A 20,388-nucleotide genomic window follows, 5' to 3' on the forward strand; every position below is an offset into this window, starting at 1 on the left:
CGCGGGTTCCAGATAATGGAAGCATATTCCAATATAGGTCTAACTAACGATAAAAAAAGAATTTTAGTGACATAGGGGTCATTGAATTCCTTTGACTACCTTTTTACGAAAGCCAAAGTGCCCCTAGCCCTATTCACACACGATTCGATATGTAATTTGAAGGCCTGTGTAGGGTCCATTATAACGCCAAGATCAGTAAAGTTTGTGACTTGCTTAATGATATAATAATATATTAAAGATAAAATTAGAAAAAATAATTAAATACTTGAGTATAAGCAAACATTTTCATTCAGTTACTGCAATTAAAGTGTCCTAGATGTTATATATTCCAAAATTATAACATTTTATGTCTGTTTAAAAATTCAACTTCAATTTCCTAAGATTTCCGTAATATGGCCATTAGTGATGTTTGTGTGTGTGTACAAATTTTGAGCGATCAGCTGTTAGTTGCGCTACTTGGTAAAGTTTACAATGAACATAACGGAATAAAAAACACATGGCTATACGCCACATATAGAAATAAAATAGAGAAAAATCTCGTAATTGGTGATGGCGCTTTAATTCATTGAATGGGCCAAATAATTCCATTTATAATCGACCTCCCTAGCCACGGTGAGGGAGTAACTTAAACCCCAAAAAAAAAAATAAGTACCAAGAAGACAATGTTCGTTTGATTGACCTGCATGGTTTATTTATGTACATATACTTGTACGTATATGATATAGGATATTATGTGTATAGTGATATGTTAGGTGTGTTTGGCATACAATAGCCAATCCAAAACCGGGGAACTATAAAAACAAAAATAATTTTGTCGCTATAAGCATTGGATACAACAGGAAAAAGGCTACACGAGTGAAATATACACAATGGCTTCGCTTTCCTGCCCCACCGACTCCATCGATTTCTGGAAAAATGAGGTGCCTGACCGTGCTGAAATCACCTGTCTAATGCCAAATGGCATTCTCATTTTAATGGTGGTACCTATCAACAGTACCATTCGGGAAATTAAGTCGGTAAGTGCAATTTTAAACAAAACGTTTGTAGGGTAAAGTGGTAAATGCACCAGTATTTGGATAGTGCTTTTGTCCGGATGCTATACAGTGAAGCGGCTGCATATAAATAGTGGTCAAACATAGAATAATAGGCCGATTCAACTAAAATATACAACCGATTGTTTCGCTTCCCAAGGCCGTCGGTTCTATGTACCGGAGCGACTCGCTTCCCAAGGCCGTCGGTTCTATGTACGGGAGCGATTCGGAATTTTTCCCGACCAAGGACTGCCATTTCAGTGTAACCCCATTTAATTTGTTGCGTCCCTCCCACAAATTGCCATCCTCCCAGCAGCTCCTTGCAGTGGGACTGCTCCATATTCTCTTGCTCCGGGAAGGTATCGAACCCAATCCTGGTCCGTCCCCTGATCCCGGTCCTGAAAATGGTTTTGCTGCATCTGCCGGAAAAGAATCTTTTTAGGACGGTCATATTCTTGTCAGTGTGTCTCGTGTAAGGGATGGTTGCATCGGACAGGTTGTTCTGGGTTAGACCCCAAAACCAGACGTCCACGTAACTTCTATAAAGCTTTTGTGGCTCCTTGCTGTTCACGTCCTAGGACGCCCGTAGTCTGCGCCTCAGCGCCCCACCGTCCAGCAGCCCAGCTGCTCAGCAAGTCACAACAAGTACCCGCTGTTGCTCGCGACACACGGCGCCACCAACTCACACGGCTGCCCCCACTCATACCTACAATCTAAGTGGTAGAGTCAGGAGCAATGCCGAGCAGCAACCCCTGCCCCCGTCTTCTTCCCCCTCTTTTCCGGCAGCAAATGTGTAGGCCAGGGAAACAGACTCTTAGTCCCTACCTTCCGTGGCACCGTTTGCCAGCACATAATGTAGAATTCCCGAAATTCGGCCCACTTCCCGGCAGAGGCCGCAAGTTTAGCGAGAGAACGTGACCTTATAAGACAGCTCGATCCCGGCGACCCCCAAATAAGGGATATAAACCAACGCATCAGATTGCTTGTGGATGAACACAAGCGGACGAAATGGGAGGAGCACCTAAGCGGTTGTAACCTTTCTGCCGGTGTAGGTAAACTTAGGTCTACTGTAAAGTCCCTATCGAATCCGTCTAGCGTCTGTGCGAGCGCTTTCTGCCGACAATATATAATGCATTCTACGGTCAACAAAAATAGACGGAGGGCCAACAGACTAGAGATATACGCCGCCGATAAACACCGCCGCCGCCGCCGATTAGGGTAGTTTTTCGTACGCCGCCGCCGAATGTCAAAAATATCGGCGCGGCGGCGTCCGGCGCGTTAATATATTTTCTACTGTTGTTGTTGTTGTAGCAATGCTCGCCCCACCTAATAGCCGCGACCGATCACAAATTGTCATCGATATCCTCTAACGGGAGTCCAAGGAAACTTGCCGTTTCAACAGGGGTGGACCATAAGGAAAGGGGTGTTAGAGGCGTTGGTTCCACAATACAATTAAAGAGATGGTTGGTGTCATGTGGGGACACATTGCAAGCAGGGCATACATTTTGTATGTCGGGGTTGATTCTGGATAGGTAAGAGTTTAACCTGTTACAGTATCCAGAACGAAGTTGAGCAAGAGTGACACGCGTTTCCCTGGGGAGTATGCGTTCCTCTTCTGCGAGTTCTGGATATTTTTCTTCAAGTACTGGATTCACCTGGCAATTCCCGACATAAAGGTCCGACGCCTGTCTATGGAGTTCACCAAGGACCTGCTTGTGTTTTTCCGCTTCGTACGGCTGGGTTCTCAGGTGCCGTATTTCCTCAAAATGCTTACGGAGATGACTCCTTAGGCCCCTAGGCGGTGCTGGTTCGTCAATCAGATGTCTGTTGGGATGCCCAGGTTTCTGGGTATTCAACAGAAACTGTTTGGTCAGCATCTCATTTCTCTCCCTGATGGGGAGTATTCTCGCCTCACTATGCAGATGGTGTTCTGGGGACATAAGAAGACAGCCCGTGGCGATTCTGAGAGCAGTATTTTGGCAGGCCTGTAGTTTCTTCCAGTGGGTGGTTTTTAGGCTTGGCGACCATATGGGTGACGCGTAGCACGTAATCGGCTGGCTAATTGCTTTGTATGTGGTCAAGAGCGTTTCTTTATCTTTTCCCCAGGTACTACCAGCAAGGGATTTGAGGATTTTATTACGGCTCTGAATTCTTGGAACAATTGCGGTTGCGTGCGCACCAAAATGTAGATCCTGATCAAACGTCACACCCAAGATTTTGGGGTGTAGGACAGTCGGTAGCGTAGTGCCATCGACGTGGATGTTCAAAATGGTCGACATTTGGGACGTCCAAGTTGTAAATAAGGTCGCGGAAGATTTAGTCGGTGACAATGCCAGGTTTCGCGAGGCGAAAAAACTGGAGAGATCAGGGAGATAGCTGTTTATTTTATTGCATAGCTCATCGATCTTTGGGCCTGGGCCTGTGGCCATTATTGTGCAGTCATCGGCGTAGGAAACGATTGTGACTCCTTCCGGTGGTGAAGGTAGCTTAGATATGTAGAAATTAAACAAAAGCGGGGATAGGACACCACCCTGTGGCACCCCTTGTTTAATTCTCCTTTGTTTTGATGTTTCGTTTCTGAATTGCACCGATGCCTGCCGACCACCCAGATAATTTGCGGTCCACCTTTTAAGACATGGGGGAAGGGTGGACCCTTCCAGGTCCTGCAGTAACGAGCCATGGTTGACCGTATCAAAAGCTTTTGATAGGTCTAACGCTACGAGTACTGTTCTATGGTGGGGATATTGATTCAAACCGCAATTTATCTGGGTGCTAATGACATTTAGCGCGGAGGTAGTGCTATGGAGTTTTCTGAAGCCATGCTGATGAGGGGCTAGCTGCAAATGTGCTTGGAAATAAGGGAGCAAAATGGCTTCAAGCGTCTTTGCCACTGGCGATAGGAGAGATATCGAACGATATGACTCACCTACGTTAGCTGGTTTCCCAGGCTTTAGTAGCGGGACCACCTTGGCCATTTTCCATTTCTCGGGTATGACAAAGGTGGAAAGAGACAGGTCGAAGACATGCGCTAAGTATTTGAAACCCTCTTTCCCTAGGTTTTTAAGCATCGACATGGCTATGCCGTCTGGGCCCACTGCTTTGGATGGTTTAGCGCGACCAATGGCGTCCTCAACCTCTCTAGCGGTGATGGTAATTGGTGACGCGCTGAGTTTGTGTTTATGTGCGTGTCTATTGGCTCTCCGTCTATCTTTGTCGACCGTAGGATGCATTATATATTGTCGGCAGAAGGCGCTCGCGCATTTTTTCGCATCCGACAGCACCTTATCGCCAAAGGCGATGGAAACTTTGTCTTTGTGCTTAGTCGGATTCGATAGGGACTTTACGGTGGACCAAAGTTTACCTACACCGGTAGAGAGGTTACAACCTCTTAGGTGCTCTTCCCACTTCGCCCGCTTGTGTTCGTCCACAAGCAATCTGATGCGTTGGTTTATATCCCTTATTTGGGGGTCGCCTGGATCAAGCTGTCTTATAAGGTCGCGTTCCCTCGCTAAGCTCGCGGCCTCCGCCGGGAAGTGGGGCCGGATTTCGGGAATTCTCCCGGCGGTAATGAAATGTGCCGAGGCGGATTCAATGACCTTACGGAAGGCACGCTCCCCTTGGCGGGCATCAGTCGGGATAGGGAGGGCAGCAAAGCTGTTGTCTGTTGCAGATTTATATTCTTCCCACTTTCCTCTTTTGAAGTTTATGAAAGTGCGTTTTTCGGTGACGATGAAGTCGGCGGTACGCTCGGACGAAATAAGTATGGGCAGGTGGTCGGATGCCAATGTTACCATCGGCTGCCAGTTGACGCAGTTTACGAGTTCTGCGCTTACGATTGAGACATCTGGCGAGCTATGACAGCTTCCTACCATACGTGTGGGGGCGTCTCCGTTTATTGTGCAGAACGTCGTTTCGTCTATTTGATCCGCCAACATCTCACCCCTACTGTCCGCCCGCAAGTTTGAATGCCATAGGTCGTGATGGGCATTGAAATCGCCTAAGATAATGCGATTGTTGCCAGTGAGTAAGGCCTCGATATTTGGGCGGTATCCACTGGGGCAACAGGTGACAGGAGGGATGTAGATGTTGATGATTTCTAGATTTGCATCGCCTGACCGGACAGATAGGCCTTGACGTTCTAAGACATTGTCACTGCGGTCGATGCCAGGATCAAATATATGATATTGCACAGAGTGGTGTATAATAAACGCGAGGCCGCCTCCATTTCCGCTCTCGCGGTCTTTCCTGTGGACATTATAACCAGAGCAGGTCTGCAATGCAGATCTTGCCGTGAGTTTAGTCTCTTGAATCACAGCAATGCGGATGTTGTGCCGCTTCATGAAATCGACTATCTCCGTAATCTTCCCAGTTAGTCCATTACAGTTGAACTGCAGAATTCTGAAGTGCATGAGGGGTGACGCCGCCACTCTAGGGGTAAGTGAGGGGTGACTACGCCTAGGTTTTGGAAGGCCAGGACGCAATTGCTGTTGTGGCCTTGGGACTGGGCGCCCTTGGGCAAGCATTGGGGTACCCGGATGATTTGGGTTTGCGACCTGGCAACATGGCGCGATGAAACCCGTCAGGGGGTTGCCGTCGCGGAGACCAGAACATCTAGGAAAGTGTCACCACCCAAGGCAGGAGCTGCATTGAGCGGATGTCGCAAACCTATATATTCTGTGCTGGCAGACGGTGCAAACGGAGGCAGGGACTAAAAGTCTGTTTCCCTGACCTGCACGATTGCTGCCAGAAAAGAGGTGGGGAGAAGAAGACGGGGGCAGGGGCTGATGCTCAGCATTGCTACCAGCTCTACTACGAAGGTAGTAGTTATGAGTGGTATCAGCTGTTTGAGTTGTTGGCGCCGTGGGGCGCGAGCAGCAGCGGGTACTTGTTGTGGCTTGCTGAGCAGCGAAGCTGCTGGAAGGTAGTGGGGATACGCTTAGGCGTAGACTACGGGACGCCCTTGGGCGTGAGCAGCAAGGAGCCACAAAAGATTTATAAAAGTTACGTGGACGTCGGGTTTTGGGATCAAGCCCAGAACAACCTGTCCGATGCAACCATCCCTTGCACGAGACACACTGAACAGAGTATGACCGTCCTAAAAAGATTCTTTTCTGGCAAATGCAGCAAAACCATTTCTCATGACCGGGGTCAGGAGACGGACCCGGATTGGGTTCGATACCTTCCCGGAGTAAGAGAATATGTAGCAGTCCTGCTGCAAGGAGCTGCTGGGAGGATGACAATTTATGGGAGGGACGAAACAAATTAAATGGGGTCACACTGAAGTGACAGTCCTTGGTCGGGAAAAATCCCGAGTCGCTCCGGTACATAGAACCGACTGCCTTGGGAACCGTATATTTTCTACTCGTTTAAGACTGTTTAGGCCATTTATTGTTCATGTCGAAAATTGGTCGGATATGATCGAAAGTGGTATCAACGGATGCGCATCACTGCCAGTTATAAGAAACTAATTGCGAAATTTAACTCTTTCTAACTGTTCAAAAGTTATTTAAAAAAACAGACGTTTTCGATGTCACGGACTTTGCATCACCCAATTCACCAAGTTATTAAAACAAAACACTAAAAGAAAAGTTATATAATAAATTTATATGCTCACTTTGCATATTTTTTCCAAAAAATAATGAACAATGAATTCAAATAAAATTACCCAAGGTGTTTCAAATTGTTTTCAAATTGTCCTCAAGTTGTTAAAAAAGCAAAAAAGGCGCCGATTTTGTTTTTAAATTTTATATTGCGATTGGCTGAAATAATAAGCCAAATCAGTGATGCAAAATCCTTTAGTAGGTTCTAGGGGCATAAACACTCCTTTGAAATGATTCTTACCTCATACTTAAGTTGAGGATATATGTACGTATGAGGTTTTGAAAAATCATTTGGGCTTACATTCAAAAATCTGTTTTTTATTTGCGAAACTATATAATAGCGTCTGAAATGTTAATTTTAATTTTCACACTTCATCCTTCAACACCCAAGTCTCCCGGTTTGACATAAAGATGGCGGCCCTATCCAAAACTAGGCCCTTGGAGTGAATCACATTGATTATAGCCTATCAACCAAGTTTGAATATCACCTACACATTACGGCTCCTTTTACAAATGTGAATACGTAGGCACATATATGTATTTACCAGGTGAGGCTTTGTCCTTTGCAAGAACACTCAAAGGGGTGAAGCAAAAGCTTTCCCAAGACAGCCGAAATAATGACCGTGTGTGCTACTACCCTAACGTAGTGGACAGTCGAACCAGTCTGAAAACTGAAGCTACGCGGTCATCCATAATGGTCACTCTCTAACGTTTCAAGGTGTTTCTCTGGTGTAGCTCGGCAGCATAGCGCGACAAAAGCATCCGTTGGAAAGTCTTCGGAGCTACACCTAGAGCTTCTAGAAAAATTACGTCGGCGAAGGTATGAGTTCGAAGTCGCATTCCTATAGATTCTATCCTAGCATATCGTGTGAGGGTCAGGAGGCGTGGTAGCGAGATTGCTACTGTTCGCACATCGGGAATTGTAGCTCTTAAAAACAGCCGAAACAACTGGAGGCGCCCTGTGCCACGAGAGTCATGAGTATTAATAGACCATTAATAGCAACCGTAAGTCGCCGAAGCCTCTCTGGAGTAAGTGAATGAGGGACAATCTCTCCGCAAGGAGCAACTCTTGAAAATTTTTGAACGGTCTGCGAGATCTTGAGGTAAAAACCCCGGATCTTTCCGAAATGGCCAACACGTTGATTTCTTTAAATACATACAAACAAAACCTTTCCTAAATACTATTTTTTTTAAATAGAAAAATCAAGCTTTTTAAAGTAACAAAACCGGCGTACGCCGGCACCCCGCCCACGCTGCCCACGCTGCCGCCGCCGGTATATAATAGTGCCTACGCCGCCGCCGCCGCCGATAAAGTGATCGGCGTAAACCTCTACAAAAGACACGCACGTAAACATAAGTTCAGCACGTCACCAATTACCATCACCACCAAAGAGGCTGAGGATGCCATCGGTCATGCTAAACCATCCAAAGCAGTGGGCCCAGACGGCATAGCCATGCCGATGCTTAAAAGCCTAGGGAAAGGGTTTCAAATATTTAGCACATGTCTTCAACCTGTCTCTTTCCACCTTTGTCATACCCGAAAAATGGAAAATGGCCAAGGTGGTCCCGCTACTAAAGCCTGGGAAACCAGCTAACATAGGAGAGTCATATCGGCCGATATCTCTCCTATCGCCAGTAGCCAAGACGCTTGAAGCCATTTTGCTCCCTCACTTCAAAGCAAATTTGCAGCTAGGCGGTTGACCGGAATCAAATGCATTCCGACAGCATAAATAATAAAACTGTGTAATCATACGTCTTGGAGTAGGGCAGGATTGAGAACACGACCTTCCAACCTCCCAATGAGATTACTCCAAGGCTCGCCCGTTGGGACCACCAGTTCCCATGCTGATCGGAATCTCATGCATTCCGACACCCCAAACGCTAGAAATCGTATTATTATTAAAATGTATTTATAATTTGTAATAATCTAAGTTTTAGGCTTAAAACGCCGTAATAATAAATAAATAATAATAATCAGCATGGCTTTAGAAAACTCCATAGCACCACCACCGCGCTAAATGCCATGAGCACCCAGATAAATTGTGGTTTAAATCAGAAGCCCCACCATAGAACAGTACTCGTAGCGCTAGACCTATCAAAAGCTTTTGATACAGGTTGTTCTGGGCTTGATCCCAAAACCCGACGTCCACGTAACTTTTATAAATCTTTTGTGGCTCCATGCTGTTCACGCCCAAGGGCGCCCCGTAGTCTACGTCTAAGCGCCTTATTTTAGGCGACTTCAATGCCCATCATGATCTATGGCATTCAAATTTGCGGGCGGAAAGTAGGGGCGAGATGTTGGCGGATCAAATAGAAGAAACGACGTTCTGCACAATAAACGGAGACGCCCCCACACGTATGGTAGGAAGCTGTCACAGTTCGCCAGATATCTCAATCGTGAGCGCAGAACTCGTAAACTGCGTCAACTGGCAGCCGATGGTATCATTGGCATCCGACCACCTGCCTATACTTGTTTCGCTCGAGCGTACCGCCGACTTCATCGTCACCGAAAAACGCACTTTCATAAACTTTAAAAAAGGAAAGTGGGAAGAATATAAATCCTTTACAGACAACCTCTTTGCTGCCCTCCCTATCCCGACTGATGCCCGCCAAGGGGAGCGTGCCTTCCGCAAGGTCATTGAATCCGCCTCGGCACGTTTCATTCCCGCCGGGAGAATTCCCGAAATCCGGCCCCATTTCCCGGCGGAGGCCGCAAACTTAGCGAGAGAACGTGACCTTATAAGGCAGCTTGATCCAGGCGACCCCCAAATAAGGGATATAAACCAACGCATCAGATTGCTTGTGGATGAACACAAGCGGGCGAAATGGGAGGAGCACCTAGGAGGTTGTAACCTCTCTACCGGTGTGGGTAAACTTTGGTCCACCGTAAAGTCCCTATCGAATCCGACTAAGCACAAAGACCAAGTTTCCATCGCCTTTGGCGACAAAGTGCTGTCGGATGCGAAAAAATGCGCGAGCGCTTTCTGCCGACAATATATAATGCATTCTACGGTCGACAAAGTTAGACGGAGGGCCAACAGACACGCACATAAACACAAATTCAGCGCGTCACCAATCACCATCACCGCTAAAGAGGTTGAGGACGCCATTGGTCGCGCTAAACCATCCAAAGCAGTGGGCCCAGACGGCATAGCCATGCCGATGCTTAAAAGCCTAGGGAAAGAGGGTTTCAAATATTTAGCGCAGGTCTTCAACCTGTCTCTTTCCACCTTTGTCATACCCGAGAAATGGAGAATGGCCAAGGTGGTCCCGCTACTAAAGCCTGGTAAACCAGCTAACATAGGAGAGTCGTATCGTCCGATATCTCTCCTATCGCCAGTAGCAAAGACGCTCGAAGCCATTTTGCTCCCTTATTTCCAAGCAAATTTGCAACTAGCCTCCCATCAGCATGGCTTCAGAAAACTCCATAGCACTACCTCCGCGCTAAATGCCATTAGCACCCAGATAAATTGCGGTTTAAATCAAAACCCCCACCATAGAACAGTACTCGTAGCGCTAGACCTATCAAAAGCTTTTGATACGGTCAACCATGGCTCGTTACTGCAAGACCTGGAAGGGTCTACCCTTCCCCCATGTCTTAAAAGGTGGACCGCAAATTATCTGGGTGGTCGGCAGGCATCGGTGCTATTTAGAAACGAAACATCAAAGCCAAGGAGAATTAAACAAGGGGTGCCACAGGGTGGTGTCCTATCCCCACTTCTGTTTAATTTCTACATATCTAAGCTACCTTCACCACCGGAAGGAGTCACAATCGTTTCCTACGCCGATGACTGCACAGTAATGGCCACAGGCCCAGGCCCACAGATCGATGAGCTTTGCAATAAAATAAACGGCTACCTCCCTGATCTCTCCAGTTTTTTCGCCTCGCGAAACCTGGCATTATCACCGACTAAATCTTCCGCGACCTTATTTACAACATGGACGTCCCAAATGTCGACCATTTTGAACATCCACGTCGATGGCTCTACGCTACCGACTGTCCTACACCCCAAAATCTTGGGTGTGACGTTTGATCAGGATCTACATTTTGGTGAGCACGCAGCCGCAATTGTTCCGAGAATTCAGAGCCGTAACAAAATCCTCAAATCCCTTGCTGGCAGTACCTGGGGAAAAGATAAAGAAACGCTCATGACTACATACAAAGCAATTAGCCAGCCGATTACGTGCTAAGCGTCACCCATATGGTCGCCAAGCCTAAAAATTACCCACTGGAAGAAGCTACAGGCCTGCCAAAATACTGCTCTTAGAATTGCCACGGGCTGTCTTCGTATGTCCCCAGAACACCATCTACATAATGAGGCGAGAATACTCCCTATCAGGGAAAGAAACGAGATGCTGACCAAACAGTTCCTGTTGAATACCCAGAAACCTGGGCATCCCAACAGACATCTGATTGACGAGCCAGCACCGCCTAGGGGCTTAAGGAGTCATCTCCGTAAGCATTTTGAGGAAATACGGCATCTGAGAACACAGCCGTAAGAAGCGAAAAAACACAAGCAGGTCCTTGGTGAACTCCACAAACAGGCGTCGGACCTTTATGCCGGGAATTGCCCGGTGAACCCAGTACTCAAAGTAAAGTATCCAAAACTTGCGGAAGAGGAACGCATACTCCCCAGGGAAACGCGTGTCACTCTGGCTCAACTTCGTTCTGGATACTGTAACAGGTTAAACTCTTACCTATCCAGAATCAACCCCGACATACAAAATGTATGCCCCGCTTGCAATGTGTCCCCACATGACACCAACCATCTCTATAATTGTAATGTGGAACCAACGCCTCTAACACCCCTTTCCCTATGGTCCACCCCTGTTGAAACAGCAAGTTTCCTTGGACTCCCGTTAGAGGATATTGATGACAGTTTGTGATCGGTCGCGTCTATTAGGTGGGGCGAAGCACTGCTACAACAACAACAACAACAACAAAAATAAAACAAAATTTCAAACTGGGCGTGGCTCCGCCCTTTTTCATTTAATTTGTCTAGGATACTTTTAATGCCATAAGTCTAACAAAAATTTACGAATCCTTGTGAAATTTGGTAGGGGCTTAGATTCTAGGACGATAACATATTCCTGTGAAAAAGGGCGAAATCTGTTGAAGCTACGCCCTGTTTTTATACACAGTCGACCGTCTGTCCTTCCGCTCAGCCGTTAACACGATAACTTGAGCAAAAATCGATATATCTTTACTAAACTCAGTTCACGTACTTATCTGAACTCACTTTGTATTGGTATAAAAAATTGCCGAAATCCGACAATGACCACGCCAACTTTTTCGATATCGAAAATTACGAAAAATGAAAAAAATGCTATAATTCTATACCAAATACGAAAAAAGGGATGAAGCATGGTAATTGGATTGGTTTATTGACGCAAAATATAACTTTAGAAAAAAATTTTGTAAAATGGGTGTGACTGCAGGGCGAAATAAAAAGCCCTTGGAATCATGGCAGGAATACTGTTCGTGATGTTACTTATATAAATAAATTAGCGGTATCCAACAGATGATATTCTGGGTCACCCTGGTCCACATTTTGGTCGATATCTGGAAAACGCCTTCACATATACAACTACCACCACTCCCTTTTAAAATACTCATTAACACCTTTCGTCTGATAGCCATATTGTACAAACGCATTCTAGAGTCACCCCTGGTCCACCTTTATGGCGATATCTCGAAAAGGCGATCACCTATACAACTACCACCACTCCCTTTTAAAACCCTCATTAATACCTTTAATTTAATACCCATATTGTACAAACACATTCTTTATGGCGATATCTCGAAAAGGCGTCCACCTATAGAACTAAGGCCCGCTCCCTTTTAAAATACTCATTAACCCCTTTCATTTGATGCCCATATCGTACAAACAAATTCTAGGGTCACCCCTGGTCCACCTTTATGGCGATATCTCGCAACGGCTTCCACCTATGTAACTAAGGATCACTCCCTTTTAAAATTCTCATTAACATCTTTCATTTGATACCCATAACGTACAAACAAATTCTAGTCTGCCCTGGTCCACCTTTATGGCGATATCCCTAAATGGCGTCCACCTATAGAAATATGGCCCACTCCCTCATAAAATACTCTTTAATATCTTTCATTTGATACACATGTCATACAAACACATTTAAGGGTTACCCTCGGTTCATTTTCCTACATGGTTATTTTCCCTTATGTTGTCACCATAGCTCTCAACTGAGTATGTAATGTTCGGTTACACCCGAACTTAACCTTCCTTACTTGTTTTATATATATATAGATTTTTATTTTTCACACTTCACTATTATAAAAACGAAATGCAGATTTTCGTTGCTTTTGAAATTCGGCATAAAAATTGCACATGGAACAACTAAAGAGTGAGTCTCCTGAATTAAAAAAAATGTCATAGTACCTCTAAATCGCGGGGCCCCTCAGAAACCTCGGGCCCGTGGCTAATCCCCCCCCCCCCCCCCCCCCCCCTTCTCGGCGGGCCTGATGATGTGCTATACTTGATATCATGCGCTATATTTATTATTATTATTATTTATTAACATAATTACATAAATTAACTAGTTAAATAGACTAGTGAGCACTAGCTGCCAGGTCTATCGGCTCTATATTATAACTTAAATATATGTAACTAAAAGAAGGAGTTTTTGAGTTGGTTTGCTAGATTGTTGCTTTAATAGCTCTGATGAAATTGTATATTGTGTTTAGGTTGTCGTTTGTGGGATTTTTTAGAATGGTTATCCAATTTTTCTTTAGATAGATGTTTCTTGTTGCTTGTGGTATGGTACAGTCGGAGAAAATATTTTTCAAGGTTAATGTATTTTGGCAGAGTGTGCATGTTGGTGCAGGCTCCCCTGATGGTATAATTAAGAACATTTAGGACCTCCTTTTCTTGCTATCACAACGTAACACGCTTTTATTAGAACAATTGGGACTGTGATATAAACTGTAAGATTTAATAATTTAGGTGTAAAGTTTTAATGTTAAAAATATATTTATCTTCTAATTATTTTCGGCCTTAGATTTATAAATTTTAAATATTTAACGAGCTCGAGGTCATATACATATATATTCAGATTAAAACCCGGATAGATTTTATATATATGTATATATTTTAAATTTTATTTAGTCGATATTTCGACCTCAATCTAAGGTCATTCTCAAGACTGTAAAAAACAAACATGAAACATTAAAATCATAAATAATATAAACACCTATTTATAAACTTACACTCTTGGGTGTAGCTTGTCGACTAATTTTACAATATTAAACATAAGTACAAGAAGGTAATAGAACCGAAAAAGTAAACATCCAAAAAATATACAGTAATGGTAAACAAATTTTTACACAAACAGCAATACATTAAACTAACTAAATAATAGGCGGAACTCTCATACTGCTCTCCTGTTGCAACTGTTGCATTGTAAAATTAGTCGACAAGCTACACCCAAGAGTGTAAGTTTATAAATAGGTTTTTATATTATTTATGATTTTAATGTTTGTTTTTTACAGTCTTGAGAATGACCTCAGATTGAGGTCGAAATATCGACTAAATAAAATTTAAAATATATACATATATATAAAATCTATCCGGGTTTTAATCTGAATATATATGTATATGGCCTCGAGCCCGTTAAATATTTAAAAGTTAAAAATATATAATTATGTACAATATGGAATTTTTTTGTCGCAGACGAAAAAGCCTAATTATCGTTAAAGGTTACAATGAACTTATAAAGTGTTATATTTCTTTACAGTCAATTAATTTTTTACTTTTTAGTTAATTTTATTAACCAATAATAAACGCTTATTTTTAAAAAAGTTTTTTTCTTTAATTTAATTTTTTACTTTTTAGTTCGTTTTATTAACCCCTCACTAGGGTAGGCACCTTGTCGTTGGTGTGAGGGCTTACCCGAACTCCATAGCGCCCGACTATGAGGCGAAGCTGTTTAGGACTGACATATACGCCGTTTCTCCTCATACGAGGGCGGCGGGATGTCGGTGACCACGAACTGCCAACCCCCTAATCCAGGGTGTTATGCGGACCGTGCCTATTGGACGATTTGCAGCCAGGGGATAAATTCGGCTGTATTCGAACGGAGCCTTCCCGATACCGGGCCACCTCGGGAAGTATTAATGGCCTTACCACAGTAAGGGGCGCTGCTGTGGCGGACGGTTCTTTCCCCGTATATAATACTGGACCGCTGAGCCCGCCTTGTCGGGCAGGTGGTCGTACGACTAAGATGAACGACTCATTACCTGACTGTAATAAGGACGATGTAAAGAGGAGAACTGGGTCGCAATCCAAGGACGACAAATGCGAATTAAGCGATGCGTCGGACTCGGGGAGCGAGAGTAGTGCTGATTCAATGAACTCCGTGTTGGAGAAGCACACAAATGAAAACGGAGTAGAAGAGTGGAGAAGGGTACGGAGCAGAGGAAGTAAAAGAGCTCTCTCGCAGTACCGTGCAGCACTTAGAATTGTACAACGCTTGGGAGCAGTGGTCGACCCAACAGAAGTGGAGATCGAGCGCTTGGAATGGGCCCATGAAGCGGTAGAAGTAGGTCGAAGGCAGTTCAAAAGGTTTGCTGCGAGAAACCCTCGGTTCTGAAACCGGTACGAGGAGGAAGAAGCGTCGCATGGCAGAATGAAGAGGCAACGTTCGGCGGAAGGCGACAAGCCTGCTTTCAAGAGGCAGAAAAGACCCAGTCCTAGAGCCGCGAGGCAGGGCAGTCGCATAGTCAAGACAAGTAGGCCCAAAGCTGTAAGACAGATGGGCTCCAATAGCGAGGTAGCAACTACTTCGAAAGCTGCGAGTCAGAGGGAAGTTCCAATTAAGGAAGTAGGAGATAAGCCAAAGGGAGATAACGCTAAGGCTCCGGCTTTCTCGGAGGCGCTAAAGGGAGTTAACGCTAAGACTCTGGCTTTCTCGGAGGTGCCAAAGGGAGATAACACTAAGACTCCTGCTTTTCTCGAGAAGATGAGTGATGTGGCAAAGCAGTCACTGACTGTGGCGCTGGTTGATCGTAGCAGTCCTTTCGAACAAATGACTACTGAAAGGTGGAGATCTGTGGAAAGGGAGCTGATTAGCTTAATGCTTAAGATGATGCGGGAACCAAGTAAGCCCCTTCCAACATTTGATTCGGGGGATGGTATAATGGTGTGAAGATGATAGCGTGCGACAACATCGCGAGCTTGCGGTGGCTGGAGGAAGTGGTTCCAAACCTCCAAAGGCAAGGCACGAACGCGCGGTTTGAGGTGGTGGATAAAGCGCAAATCCCCACGGTACCAAAAGTTAAGGTTAGGATACCATGCGTGATGAAGTCGGAGGATACACTGCGACTTCTGCAGAATCAGAATCCGAACATACCGACACAGGATTGGAAGGTACTTACTGTATCTCGGCCTACCGAGGATGGTCATACATCTTCCAAATAAACAAGCAGGCGGAGGATATTTTGTACACGCAGCTTGGTAAAATGTACTTTGGCACTGGCAAAATTTACATGCGACTCAGGAAAAGAAGTCCCGAGGATAAAAACCCTAACACGCTAGAGGTGGGCGAAGTCGAAAAGGACCTCAAAAGCCTAAGGGAAAAAAGACAGGTGGAGGTCCCCGACGTCACCACGAACGTGCTAGAAGAGGACCAACCGCTAAATGGTGCTGTGACTCGCACAGAGGAACACCCTGCACAACAGCCACGAGAGGCTGAAGGGGGCCTCGAATACTCTAAACCAAAAGAGCAAGGGGAGGACGACGACGTCAAGACGAAGGTGCTGGAGGGGGACAAACAGCCCAATGGTGCTGCGAGTCCTACAGATAAACCTCCAACACAGTAAAGTGGCGTCGAGCGAACTCCTCCTAACCCTTGAGGAGGGTTCGTTTGACCTGGCGCTGATCCAGGAGCCGTGGCTCTCATCGGGAGGAAAGGTTTCTGGACTTAGCGCGCGCGGGTTTGGCGTTTACTACCCGCAAACGGAAGGACGTGTGCGAGCTGTAGTAATGGTAAGGAAACAGCTGCATTCATATATGCTGCCTAATTACACCACTGAGGATCTCGTAGCGGTGGCCGTTGAGCAAAAGAATAAGCAGGCATTTATCCTGGCGTCCTGCTACATGGCCCATGCTGCGGAGGTCCCACCGATGGAGTGCAAAAGGCTAGTACAGGAGGAAGGGCGCAAAGGGCGGTTGGTCATAGGCGCAGATGCAAATGCGCACCACAAAGCGTGGGGAAGAGCAGATACGAACGAGAGAGACGAATCTCTGTTTTGTTACATCCTGCAAACCAATTTGCAGATAGCCAACAGGGGAAATGTCCCTACATACATTGGTCCAACATCCAGCAATGTTCTGGATATTACATTGAGCTCCGAGCGTGATATATCAAGGTTTGATTGGATGGTTCTTGATAGACCATCCTTCTCCGACCATGCGTATATCAGCTTAAACATCCCCCTAAAGAGGGTAGAGAAGGGAGGAACCTTTAGAAACCCTAGGTCAACGAACTGGACTAAATTCCAGAAACATGTAGAAACAAAACTGGGACAACCCAAAGAGGTTGCTAATGTAGAGGAACTGGAGGAGTCGAATGAATTCCTTACAAGGACGCTTATGACTGCATATAACAAAGCTTGCCCTCTAAGAAGATTCAGAGGAAAAGCAAAGCCGCCATGGTGGAGCAATGAGCTGAGTCTTCTAAGAAGACAGGTAAAAGAAATGTTTAAGCTCGCAAAGACCGCGGAAAGCGAAGCGTGTCGGGACGAGTACAGGGATCTACTGAGGATCTACAAGCGTGAAATTACCAGGGCGAAGAGAAACTCATGGAAAAGTTTCTGTACGGACATAGAGTGCTCCAGCGAAACAGCACGGTTGAAAAAAGTCCTAGCAAAGGGAAACATAGTCCAGGGACTAATAAAGAAAGAGAACGGTGTATGGTCACGTAATAGTGAGGAATCCCTTGAGGTGCTTCTCGATACACATTTCCCATCGGGAGACGGTTTAGAGGAGCCAGCAGACATCACTCACACTTCGATCACGGAGCTAGTAGTGCCGGGTGACCGATACAAGATCGAGTGGGCAGTGAAGACGTTTTCTAAGTTTGCAAGTTTCTACAAGTCTCAAGTAGGGCGGTCGTGGAATGGCTTAAAATAATATTCGATGGGTGCATACGACTGAATCATGTACCGCACTTTCGGAGAACTGCTCGTGCAGCTTTTCTACCAAAGGCGGGGAAGATCGGTCACGTGTATCCCAAAGACTATAGACCCATTAGCTTAACATCATTTCTGCTCAAAACCTTTGAGAGGCTGATGATGTGTACATAAAGTCCAACGTAGATGAAAAGCTGCTCTCCACAACACAGCATGCGTACACCAAAGGCAAGTCGGTAGACACCGCATTGCATAGGGTGGTAATAAGCATAGAGAAATCCTTGGAATATAAGGAGTATGCTCTAGGAGTCTTCTTGGACATTGCCGGGGCTTTCAATAATGTTGCAAAATGGGCGATTATGGATGGTCTTAATTACATTAAAGTACATCCTGCCTTAATCAGATAGATCGGCTGCATGTTAAATTGCAGAAAGATTACATCACAATGGGGATTGTACGAGGCCACGAAATCAGTGGACAGGGGCACGCCGCAGGGAGGGGTGCTATCACCTCTGCTGTGGACGCTGGTCATCAACCAACTGCTCGGGCAATTCGATGAGGGACCCGTAAAACTTACGGCTTACGCAGATGACGTTGCAATTGTCATAAGTGGAAAGTGCCTTCCAACGATTAGTTCTTTGATGGATCGGGCGCTTCGCGATATTCATACCTGGGCATCTAATGTCGGATTGAAATTCAATGCGGAGAAGACGGATATGGTTTTGTTTACAAAGAGGTACAAGGTCCCAAATTGGACCAGGCCTAAGTTAGGAGGGGTGACCTTACAGGAGAAACCTTGCACAAAATATTTAGGAATCATCCTAGACAGTAAGCAGTCATGGAAGCTCAACGTGGAGAAGAGGGTCAAGAAGGCCTCAACGGCACTCTATGCATGTAAAAGAATGCTGGGGTGTACGTGGGGCCTATCGCCCTCTCTTTCTCATTGGGTTTTTACAGCGATTGTAAGCCCTGTTCTATACTATGGAGTTCTTGTTTGGTGGAAAGGCACACAAAAAACAACATCCTCAAAAAATTAGAGGGGGTATAGAGACTATCGATGCTTAGCATTACGGGAGTCCTGAAAACGACCCCGACGGCTGCACTGTATGCCATTTTGCACATCCCACCTGTAGACCTGGTAGCAAAGAACAAAGCGTTAACGACCGCAACCAGGCTCGGTGCTTCGGGGCAGCTTGAGCGTAGACCATATGGCCATAGTAGTATAGCGTCATCAATCACAAGACGAACAGACTACATGATTCCCTATCTGCGCTTCGAGGGAGATCTTAAGGCCACAATAGAGGTGGACGGTTGGCGCAAGGGTGCGCAAATGGCGGACGAGGCGATACATGTGTACACCGATGGTTCCAAAGTAGTGGAAGGAGTAGGGTCTGCGGTATACTGCGCTGATCCGGAAATAAGCAGATCCTACAGGCTGCCGGGTTACTGTAGCGTTTTCCAAGCGAAAATATTAGCCGTAACCAAAGCAGTAGAAACCCTGGAAGAGAATAGCTTAAGCTGCAACCGTGTTAACTTTTATATTGACAGTCAAGCAGCAATTAAGGCAATAATCTCGCATAGCACAGCATCTAAATGCGTGTTAGAGTGTAAGTAGTCTCTGGAGAGAATCGGGACAGGGAGAAGCATACATCTATATTGGGTCCCAGGGCATATGGGAATAGATGGGAATGAAAAAGCGGACGAACTAGCTAAAAAGGGCGCATCCATTGAAGCTTGCTCCGTAGATGTCCCAATTAGATTGGGCGAGATTAAGCGAAGTCGAGAGGTGCATATGATCGACCAAGCGGGAAAGGCGTGGGTTCAAGCGCGGGGCTGTAAAGTGTCGAAGATTATGTGTAGGTCTTACAACCTTAGACTAACACAGTTGCTCCTATCATTAAAAAGAGAGGACTGTAGACTCATGACGGGTATTCTGACTGGACACTGTCTGCTGGCGTCACATGCCTTTAAACTAGGCTTGGTCAGTGATAGCAGATGTAGGAAGTGCGGGTTGGAGGAGGAAACGATCGAGCACGTTCTGTGCTCGTGCCCTGCACTTGCCAGGCTAAGACTCCAGCTATTAGGAGTGATACAGCTGTCAGATCTAGAAGCAGCAAGTGGCTTAAGTCCTAGGAAGCTTCTAGTATTTGCCAAGAGGACGGAGTTATTTTATAACATAAGTCCTGGTTTTTGATAGGGTTTTTCAGTTTGGTCGTTAAAACAAACTTCTGGTAACACTACGGACTCAATCAGTCTATGTGAGGTCCTCATGGACCGGCCAGTTCAACCTACCTACCTTAACAAGTAATAGAAGCTTGTTCTTTTCTTAAATTTAATTTAAATATAATTTTTTTTTTAATTTTTAGTAGGGTAAAATATTGTTTAAATTAGTTATGTAATCTTTACTTAGTTATTTGTAACGTTTCCCATCCTATCCATTTATTTTAATGCATTAACATTACAAGGTTTCTTCGAAGTCAACTTTGAACAGTCAAGTTCTTCTATTCGAGTGTTAACTAACTTAAAATCATATTTTATTGTGACTTTGCCTATGTCGCGTTCAGTTTACAACTACTCATTGCAGATCTCTGCT

The 20,388-nt window shown here is 45.3% G+C and overlaps 1 protein-coding gene across 2 annotated transcripts in view; it reads left to right on the forward strand.

The window, feature by feature from the left end:
* Pi3K92E (phosphatidylinositol 3-kinase 92E) overlaps nt 1–20,388 on the forward strand; it is a 97,140-nt gene that overhangs the window by 31,176 nt on the left and 45,576 nt on the right. Inside the window, exon 1 of one of the 2 annotated variants that reach the window (XM_067763742.1) lies at nt 449–1,016. The exons of the other annotated variant lie outside the window; for it this stretch is intronic. Within the exon in view, the coding sequence (XP_067619843.1) occupies nt 870–1,016 (147 nt within the window). The 5' untranslated portion in view covers nt 449–869. Of the gene's footprint in view, nt 1–448; nt 1,017–20,388 lie in introns of those variants that run through there. 2 annotated transcript variants of the gene reach the window in all.

The sequence above is a fragment of the Eurosta solidaginis genome, chromosome 1, assembly GCF_040869045.1.
Source record: "Eurosta solidaginis isolate ZX-2024a chromosome 1, ASM4086904v1, whole genome shotgun sequence".
In the NCBI taxonomy this organism is placed as follows: Eukaryota; Metazoa; Arthropoda; class Insecta; order Diptera; family Tephritidae; genus Eurosta; species Eurosta solidaginis.